The sequence below is a fragment of the Triticum dicoccoides genome, chromosome 1A (assembly GCF_002162155.2).
Source record: "Triticum dicoccoides isolate Atlit2015 ecotype Zavitan chromosome 1A, WEW_v2.0, whole genome shotgun sequence".
Lineage (NCBI taxonomy): Eukaryota > Viridiplantae > Streptophyta > Magnoliopsida > Poales > Poaceae > Triticum > Triticum dicoccoides.
The window spans coordinates 337,233,459-337,243,474 of record NC_041380.1 but is presented as its reverse complement, the minus strand read 5'-3'; the positions used below and the strand labels follow the sequence as shown (position 1 = coordinate 337,243,474).

Genomic DNA, 10,016 nt, shown 5'->3' with positions numbered 1-10,016 from the left:
TCCAGAAATACTTGTCGGAGGAATGAATGTATTTAGACGTATTTTAGTTCTAGATACATCCATTTTTATCCATTTCTGCGACAAATAATTCCGGACGGAGGGAGTACATTTATGGCAGCATGTAGTCATCATCTGTTAAGTGTATATCATACTGGTTTGATGCAATCTATACTGACCATCATTAATAAAACACTTTGAAAGGCTGTTATGATCCCTGATCATACTTACATATTCCATTTGAAATATTTCCTTTTAACTAAAAATGATTATTTATTTTTTGCAGAGCCCTGAGCTAAGACGATATCGAGATCAAGTTCAGGCCCTAGAGAGCAGGGTAGGTGCCTTTGCAGATTTGTTTTGCTTAGCAAGGGCAGCTACATGCGTGTGCAGCAAACACGTTGCTGTGAATTTTCACTCCTCCTGTACTGTTGAAGTTTCCCTTGAATTCATATAGTCACACAAGCATGACACACATGAAAGCTGGCAACCATGGCAAGCATAGCATGCAAGCATTTGCACATTGCTGAAAACACCATGCTTTAAGTTCTCGACCTGGAGGATAAACTGCAGAAGAAAGTTATGTGATCTATAAATAAAATACCAAATATATCTAGTGGATTTGCTTTCCATCATTAAACTTTGGAAAGGAAACAAAGGCTATGTTCCTCAGTTCCTCTTAAGTCTTAACCTACAAACTGCATCTGTCTGATGGTAATATTGCTGATGGATAATTGTTATATGCTGTTACCTTTTCAGTTATGCCAGCTTATGGATAAGTTGATACGGAATGCAGACAATGAAGCTTCCTTGTCGGTATTGTTTCATTCAACTCACTCATTGCCAGGGAAACTTATGTGCAGTGAATTACAAAACTGCTAATTTTCTTTAGGAAGTAAGCATTGTAAATGGAAGATGCTGCATTAAAATAACTGGGGATAAGTCTTCAAGTTTTGATGGATTACTACTCTCCAGGTGTGCTTTGCTAAAGAAGATTTTTGTTTCATCATTTGGTTTCGCTTTATATGAGATAGTTTTGTTTAAAATCTTATTTATATGCCTGCTTTGCGCTGACAAATTTCCATAATGCTGGGAGTTTTTAAACTTTGTAGTATTAGCACTAAAGTATATGCTTGGGATTTGGATCACGAACATATGAGATTACCTTTATATCATCTGGCGCATACTCATCTTTTTTGTTAGTACCGACATCCTGTAAAAGGGAGTCTGCTAGGAGAACCAAAATCTTGGCTCTCTCTTAATTTTAACCCAACTTCCGAGTTTTGACCAATGTTTTTTTAAGCATAGTTTTGACCAATATGTATAGTAATATGCGTATGTGTTGAATTTGATTTGGCTGTTTGACAGTTGGTATTGATCAAGATTCATATGTATGTAGTGGTTCAGATGCTGGAAGTATGATAGAACCAATTGTTGCTGTTCCACTAAATGATGAGCTACAGGGCGCAAGAGCACTAGTGGTTAGAGCCGAGCTTGAAGCTTTATCGAAACTGACTGACAAGGTTTGAAAGGTTGATCGATTTGGTTTTGCTATTTGGCTATTTTCTGTATTCTTATCCTTACACTTATTTTTCAATTTTAATTTGCAGATTCTTCTTGAGCTTGATAATATTCAGATTTTGATGCAGGAAACAGTTACACTCGATAAGGTGCTGTTGTTTTTCATTACCCATTTCCCATGAAAAGTAGTAGTCACTGATATTTTTATTTGACATAATCTATTAGCACTGTAGGGTTCATACTCTCAAGAGCTCTGACTAGGATTTTTTTTCTCGAACACATGTTTAAACGTGCATCATTTTGTATTAGAAGAAACACAAAGAAGTTGCAATACATCGGCCAAAACTGTGAAACACAGAAAAACATTGAAAACTAAACTGAAAAGGGAAAAATGAAAATGGCAAAATTGTACAGGGCAAGGCAAAAATGGATAGGCTAACGCCTGAGCAGCCGGCATTGCGAGGATTACTGGTGCAACACAGTCTGGGGGTCTAGAGTGCACTGGTAGCTTCCTCAGTTCCTTGGCACCGGTAATTCTCCACTGCTCAGCCTTGTCGAGGATCAGATCCACAAGGTCGCTCGAGACCGGCCTCATGTTATCAAACACACATGCGTTTCTCATATGCACAGCCACCAAACAATGAGCATGACGAGGGAGCGACCCCTTCCAACTTCTCCCTTGTTCTGCTTGTCGCATCCGCGAACCAATGATAGAAATCCTCATTTGGCACTGGGCAGATTGCCTCGGCGCCATATTCGTTAAGCACTTTGAACCACATCTTACGAGAAAGCACACCTGTGTGCAGATGGGAGACGGATTCATCATCTTGATCACAAAAAGGGCACAGTGGCAAACCTTGGCGAGCAAAATGATCAGCAGTCCAGCACTGGTTCGCTACCGCCCATCCAGGAGAAGAATTTCATCTTCATCAGTGCCCAGAACTCCCAGTATTGCTGCCACATGGGGTGGTCAACCATTTCTTCAAAGAACGCAAGGTAGGCAAGTTTTGCAGAATACTTGCCTTCAGCTGTCCAGTGCCACTTCAGCTGGACCTCGTATCTGGCGAAGCTCATGCAAGTAATATCACACACCCAGCGTGTTGCCTTGCAGACAGTTCACTATCGAGAGATACGCGTGCGCCTGCTGCCAGGACAGTGGGAGCAAGCAAAATAACCCTTTCCAACTGGTATCTCTATTTGCTCGACTCTAATCGTACACCTGCTAGCCTTGTCTGGCCATCACCTTCCTCCCTGCGGGACTGCAGTGACCTTTCACCGCAGTAACTCATTCTGACAACCTATGCAGCAACTGAACATTCAACATTAAGGGAAGCCACAAGACATCTAAACAGTTCCGATACTTACACAACACCTCCTTCAATGAGATATCTCACCATTTCCCATCGTCCCTATTCCCAAATTGTCTATCGTGTTTACAATCACATAGTGCAGCAGTTTCATAAGCATTTAGTTTTTTTTTATGCATGCTTAGTTGCTTGCTTACCCCAGATTGTTTTGCTTAATATGTATGCGCACTTGCTTTGCAGGTCACAGCTCGTGCAAGATACAGTATAGCATACGATGGTACACTTCCTGACCTGTATTTGCCAAACATTGAGCATGGAATTGTCAATGCGGCTAAAGATGAGCCTGCCAGTACAACTTCCTCAGCCCAACTTACTAAGAGGCCATGGAAACTGTTCATTCCAAATGCATACCATCCACTATTGCTCCAGCAGCACCAGGAAAATTTGCGTCGTACAAAAAAGGATGTTGCAAGTGCCACAGCGGTTAGTTTCCCCAGGACCACCTTATTCTACTATCATTATGCAGAAAATTTGTACTCATTGATAGTGAGAGTACATTTTTTGTTTACATCTAATATACTTTAGACTAAAACATCATCTATTCATATGTCTTGATGGGATTTTTTTATCAACCTACAGTTATCCAGTTCTCATTTTGCTTCCTGTTGTAGGAGATTCGTAGGAGGAGGATATACGGACAAGATATCACAGAGGAAGATCAACTGGCTTCAGAACTTGATTTCATGAAAATTAGGGTTAGTCCTCGTTTGGGGGTAAACAATGTGTATTAGCACTTTCATTGGATAATTTATGTTTCAGTTTGCAGGTTTCTGAGCTGGAGAGGAACCATCCGATCCCAGTAGATTTTATGATCGCGGAAGAGACTACTGTTTTGGTCATAACTGGCCCAAATACTGGGGGAAAAACAATCAGCTTGAAGACGGTTGGGCTGGCATCGTTAATGGCCAAGATAGGTAACTGGAACAATGAAGTTGAGATCCTTTCACTGTTATGATTGTGATCATAAGCTACACCCTCAAGCTTTCGTAGAGTATGCCATTACTGATTTTTCTGTATCCTTATAAATTTGGTATGCATTGATTGCATTATCAATTACACACTTTCTGACATGACTTGTTGGCAGAAAATTGAAGATATGGAGTATTTTTCTGCTTTCAACTTACTATTGCACACTCTTAATGAGTAAGCAACCAGCATTACTTGCATAAGTTTGCCCTTCTGCTGTAGGTCTATACATTCTAGCTTCTGAACCAGTTAAAATTCCATGGTTCGATGCTGTTTATGCTGACATTGGAGATGAGCAATCTTTGACCCAATCACTCTCAACATTCTCTGGGCATCTGAAGCAGATTGGGGTATATTTTAGTTTATCATAATCAGTATTCTATTAGTTCTGAATCCTAACTTATTAGTCCCGTACTTGCAGTAAATCCTTAACTATCCGTACAGCATCTGAACCTTCGTTTTATTAGGCCATTCGCGCTCAGTCAACTTCACAATCCTTGGTCCTTTTGGATGAGGTGAGTACTTTATCATATGCCTTGATAACTATTTGATTAATTTTGATTCGTTAATGTGTATTAGCTTAGTGGCAGTATGATTGTAAAGTTGGGCTATGGATATTGTGGTTTCTAATTTGTTTTTGTGCCGATGCCGATTCTTGTCTATTCTTCTAACTGACAAAAACTGTCATGTACTCGGCAAGCCGTTTTAAAAATGAATGCATGTTTCCCAGTTCTGGAAACTATCAAACACATGTAACATCTTTTTTTGTCAAAGTATTCAGTACATGTTAGTAGTTCAGGACGCAGTACACATTACACCATTAGCCCAACTCATTATGGAAATATCATGGATGACATGGACTATCTCATTATCTATAGTTGAGTCTTTTCTCTGTAAAATACTAAAATATGATGGCAATGCCTTATTTTTCATATTAGGTTGGTGCCGGGACAAATCCACTCGAAGGAGCTGCTTTGGGGATGTCTCTCTTGGAGTCTTTTGCTGAAGCTGGTTCCTTTCTGACTCTAGCTACAACTCATCATGGAGAACTGAAAACACTGAAATACAGGTTCCAAACATTTGAAGCTGATTTTTTCCTGGCATTATGGTCTTGACTCTTAACTAATTAGTTTAGTTATTACGCCTTTGTTGTTATTCAAATGACACTGTTTGTGATACCTTGTCATCAACCATAAGTGTTATTTCACTGATATTCAACAAAAGCATGCCAACTCAACATGATTGCAAAACTGGAAGGACAATAACTGTATAAGTCTACAAGGTCTAGTACAGGTTATTGTTGATGGTTACAATGTCATTTTCAACTTAGTTTCTTGTATCTACATAGAATGCACTCCTGATTTTACTCGGGCTTTTCACATTTACGTGATAAGTTTCCTTTTGTTGAGTAATACTATTAAAAATGCTGTTCTTGAAGCAATCACTATTTCCCCCAGTTTACACCAGGTGCAAATTTACTTGCGTGATTTCATGGAATTTATGTCCAGAAGATAATTTTAGGAATGCAGCAATGTGGCTTATTGTGTGCCCTAAATTACGAGTAACTCTTATCCAATGAACACTGCATCATTATTCGTTATTTTAATGCTTTCAGCAATGATTCATTTGAGAATGCATGCGTGGAATTTGATGAAGAGAATCTAAAGCCTACGTTCAGGATACTTTGGGGAATACCAGGTTAATTGCTTTATATTACATGTTCCTTCTTCGATCATAATATGGTGGTGCTTGTTTGGGTGCTCTGATGTCACTGCCCTTAGAAGATGCTAGAAAGCCCTACATCTCATGTTTTCTACGTCAAAAATCACACAAGGTGACCATTAACCAACCCCACCTGCCAGTTGATTGTTGGCTTGTTGAATCAAATATACTATGGCAAAAAGAAGGTCATATTCATTCATTCTTCAATTTCTAGTGGACCAAATAGTGAGGCCTTCGTCTTCTTGTAAATATGTGGCATGCTGTTCTATCCTGAGGATGTCAACCTAGCTGACTAACTCCATATTAAGGATAAAACTTGCTCTTATTTCATTCTTGTTTTTTAAGGTGTTATATAGGTATCGGAACTGATGTCTGCTAAAACTAGCTCTCATTTTATTTTTGGAATTCTTTTGTACTCATGTTTCGTTACGCATATAGGGCGTTCAAATGCAATCAATATTGCTGAAAGGCTAGGTTTGCCCTTGGATATTATAGAAAGTTCTCGGCAGTTACTTGGAACAGCTGGTGCAGAGATAAATGCGGTAAGTTCGACAGGATCATGACAATCCTTTATTTCTGAGATTAATATTGGCCTTTTTGTATTGTGAAGTGGCAATTTGGTTTTATAACATCGAGTTGCTCAGATGCTATAATATTTCGCGTGTTACTGATAGAAATGGTGTCTTCCCTGGCACTGGAAATTCTGTTATTTGCTTGAGGAATATGTGTTCTTATGTTAGAGACTCATCCGTATATTGCTTCAGTTAGAATCTGCAAGGTCGAATTCTTCTTCGGTCTGGATTAATACGATTTCCTGAACAAGTCCATCTCAAGTGTTTGTTTTGCAGTTGATTATGGACATGGAAAAATTCAAGCAAGAATACCACGAACAACTTCAGCAGGCACAACATTATCTTATGTGAGAACTTCCTCGCTGGTTTTATGTACATTTGAGTATATGCTGCAATTTTCCCCTGGAAAGGATCCCTGTTTGCATGTCATATATGCATTTAAAGCTTGTACTACAATCTTTTAGTAAGGATAAGTTTAACTGATTTTGAGGTTTGGTGTAATGAATGCTCCGCTAATGTTGATCTGCCTTTCTAAGTGAATTTGTAGTTCCATTACACAGAAGTTTAGGCATTTTCTGATGCATTAGTTTGCTTATTAGACTATTATAGTACTCAAACTCAGTCACAGCAGAATTGCTTATCTTATATGTCCACTTATTGCGTATCAGGCAGTCCAAGGAGCTTCATAATGACTTGGAAGTAGCACAGAAGAGCATTGTAGATCACAGTACCGCTCAGAGAAAAAGAAAGTCAAGAGTAGTTTCGGAGTATGCTGTTATGGCTCGTTCGATCATTCATAAGAAGTTCCAGCAGTACAGAGAATCTGCAGTAGCTCAAAGAGTGCTAGAAGAAGAGAAGGCTGCGGAGAAAGCCAAATCTGAGGGGGCGAAAAGCCCCGAGCCATCTAGCACTTCTGCCCTTAAAAAGACGCAGAATACAAATAGCATCACGGTCGCAGAAGCTAATGGCAAGATAATAGGTTTGAAACTCATCATTTTCATATATATTATTATCTCCCTCCCAGTCCCATGTAGTTCGAGGACAAGTTAATTAGCTAAGGTTTCCTTTTGAAATAGATGAAGATGGTGGGATCCCAGAAGTTGGGGATTTAGTTTACGTTCCTAAACTCAAGAACCAAGCTACCGTAGTCAAAATAGATTCGTCCAAAAATGAAGTGCAAGTCCAAGCTGGCATGATGAAGCTCAAGCTAAAGTTGAAAGATGTCAAGGTCCAGAAGCAGAAGACATCAAGATAAAATGGTTGCTCTACCCTGCAATAGTATATAGAGATAAGTATGTAAATGTTGTTCAGTTCAATATATAGAATTTCCCATTTTGACTGTACTATAGCCATGTGAGTTTAGACCCCTAGTTTGCATGTTAGATTAGCTGCTTTCTCTTTGACATGATGTAAATGTTTTTCTTTTTTTGCTGAAAAACTTCTGATCTATTCATCTTCAATCATGGTAGTAAAACGAACACCAAAAATAATAAAAATTATATCTAGATCCGTAGACCACTTGGCGACGACTACAAGCACCGAAGCGAGCCAAAGGCGCGCGCTGCCGTCATCCCCCTCCATCTCCGGAGTCGGGCACAATGTTATAGTAGACAGTCGGAAAATCATCGTGCTAAGGCCCTATAGAACCAGCGCACCAGAACAACCGCCGATGAAGAATAACGAAGATGGGAAGGATCCAAACCAAAGACATGATGTAAATGTAATTGTTAATGAGATACTTGCCCCATTTCTTTGGTTTAGTTGGAATACCAGTGGTGAATGCAGTGTGGTCACTAAGGGTGTGTTTCGTTCGAAAACGAAGTGTAAGTGTAATGAAATGTCATGGTTACGTGCACAGTTTTTATATGTACCTGGCTACCTGCACAGTTGCACTAGTTGGGTGAAGGGCATATACAGTACAGCCATCCGGATATTGGGAGAGCTGGCCTTCCAGAGCTCATGGGTCAATCACAGAATCACTTATAAAATCGGCTCACAGTACGGTTCAATCATCATAAGTGATAGTACTATAAATATAAAAAACCGTCCGGTACAATTTATCTGCGTCCAAAGATATCAAAGTTAGTCCGATGATCGTTCCAGGCAACTTCCTATCCGAGTGGGAATTTTGCATTAGGTGCGATCTCACTTTCCTTTGTTTATCTCCTCTTCTGAGGTTATGGTCTTACGATGATATCGAACTACCGGGGCCCGGATAAGCCACGGTAGGTTGCTGTTCTATCCTGTATCTAGGCATGTGCTTGGCTGTTTTCTGTCTCCACGGATAACGTGGTAAGTACTCCGTCCAGTTTCGCTGTTGTCGGCACCTGTCTTGCGTGTAGAGAGCCATATGTCGTGTGATCTCCACAGTTCGGCACGAGGGCCAAAATGTTTATAAATGTTCAGACTTGCCGTTAATCATCCAACACAGATAATCAAATCGAGCCAGACTGGTTCGGATGTCTGAAATTCCACCGAGCCCTAACTCAGGGGAGCTCTGGGTGTCCGCCACGTCGGATTCCGGCACCATAAACCCATCCCAAAACCCTACTCGGAGCCTGTACATATTCACAATCCTGCCTTCCTCCTCTGCCACTGGAGACACCTCCCCCACCCCCCCCCTTGCGCGCACCGGTGTCGTACTCCCTCGGTCAGTTTTGGATGTTGCCCAGGTAACCTTCCGCCCCGCAGACGCCGTCTATGGCGGACACCCTGCCTCGCAAGTTTCCGGACAAATGGCATAGTGCATTTTTTTGACGTCTCGTTGTTTTCTTTGAAATAAACACAATAGATTCAGACAAAGAATACTTCTACGCGGAGTTCATGGATTCGTCTTCATCGAATGAGAAAGATGGGGATGAAATGGCATTGATGATGTTGATTCTTGAAGAAACGGAGCGCGTGAAGGAGCATATTCTCAACTTAAGGGCTCAACGCCAGGACACCGAGTGTTGAATCTTCGTCGAGTATGGGGGCATGTTGATCTATGTGAGGGCTACTTTGCCCCTGATGATCTATGTGAGGGCTACTTCGCCCCTGATGAGCTATAAGAACGCTATTTCCGACGTTGATTTTGGATGCAACGACTATTGTTTATGTGCATCATGCAAGATGTCAGGCCTATGGCGATTACTTCAATTTGAAAAAGGGATGCTATTGGTCGAATCAGGTTCTCTGGTCTCTAGAAGTGCACGACAGCTTCGAAGGAAACCAAAATGTTGACCATGAATATGGACGAGTTGAATCCCGATGCGGTGAAGATTGTGTAAGTCGTTTGTGCAAAGTTGTTAAAGCGCTTGGTGGCACATATGGAGGAGGCGGAAGCTGCAGAGCAGAAGGCGGCAGAGTGATGGGGGAGGAGGCACGAATAGCCGGTCCAAAAGGGCGAAATTTGCATGGATTGCGGGACTAACAATTTTGTGATCGAGCACATGTAAAAACTTCTGAACATTTGTCATTTTTTGGCTGTGAAGATTGCATATGTACACACCTCATCAAATTGCTATTGGTCAAATTTACACGTCAAATGTATCTGGATGGTGCCACATACGGGCGAATGTTTTGGGCACAACCTTGCATCACCTGCTTCCGTATCCGTATTCGTGAACGCATCCGGACACATCCGCGAACGGATAATGAGTATGACTCGGGATGCAACATTGGAGATGCTCTAACAACACATGTGATCTATTATATCTGTCCCAAATTAGTTTTTTTTAGATTTGCCATACGAATGTATCTAACACTAAAAAAATAATCCGATGCGATCAAAGCAACAAGATTATTATCAAAACAACCTTTTTTTAGCCCAGACATCTAAACGATCGGGCGTCTTTCTCAAACCAAGGCCAACTCAGCAAATTAGCGGCTC

The 10,016-nt window shown here is 40.8% G+C and overlaps 1 protein-coding gene across 3 annotated transcripts in view; it reads left to right on the top strand.

The window, feature by feature from the left end:
• LOC119271673 (endonuclease MutS2-like) overlaps window positions 1–8,000 on the top strand; it is a 10,361-nt gene extending 2,361 nt beyond the window's left edge. For 2 of the 3 annotated variants that reach the window (XM_037553413.1, XM_037553418.1), the window contains 16 exons: window positions 284–334; window positions 757–813; window positions 890–972; window positions 1,397–1,520; window positions 1,608–1,667; window positions 3,066–3,308; window positions 3,497–3,580; window positions 3,652–3,799; window positions 4,074–4,201; window positions 4,319–4,366; window positions 4,790–4,920; window positions 5,467–5,549; window positions 6,012–6,115; window positions 6,422–6,492; window positions 6,814–7,124; window positions 7,222–7,605. In XM_037553413.1, the coding sequence (XP_037409310.1) occupies window positions 284–334; window positions 757–813; window positions 890–972; window positions 1,397–1,520; window positions 1,608–1,667; window positions 3,066–3,308; window positions 3,497–3,580; window positions 3,652–3,799; window positions 4,074–4,201; window positions 4,319–4,366; window positions 4,790–4,920; window positions 5,467–5,549; window positions 6,012–6,115; window positions 6,422–6,492; window positions 6,814–7,124; window positions 7,222–7,400 (1,905 nt within the window). In that variant the 3' untranslated portion in view covers window positions 7,401–7,605. Of the gene's footprint in view, window positions 1–283; window positions 335–756; window positions 814–889; window positions 973–1,396; window positions 1,521–1,607; window positions 1,668–3,065; window positions 3,309–3,496; window positions 3,581–3,651; window positions 3,800–4,073; window positions 4,202–4,318; window positions 4,367–4,789; window positions 4,921–5,466; window positions 5,550–6,011; window positions 6,116–6,421; window positions 6,493–6,813; window positions 7,125–7,221; window positions 7,606–7,651 lie in introns of those variants that run through there. The other variant, XM_037553415.1, reaches the window with a different exon arrangement.
• Window positions 8,001–10,016: the final 2,016 nt, after the last annotated feature.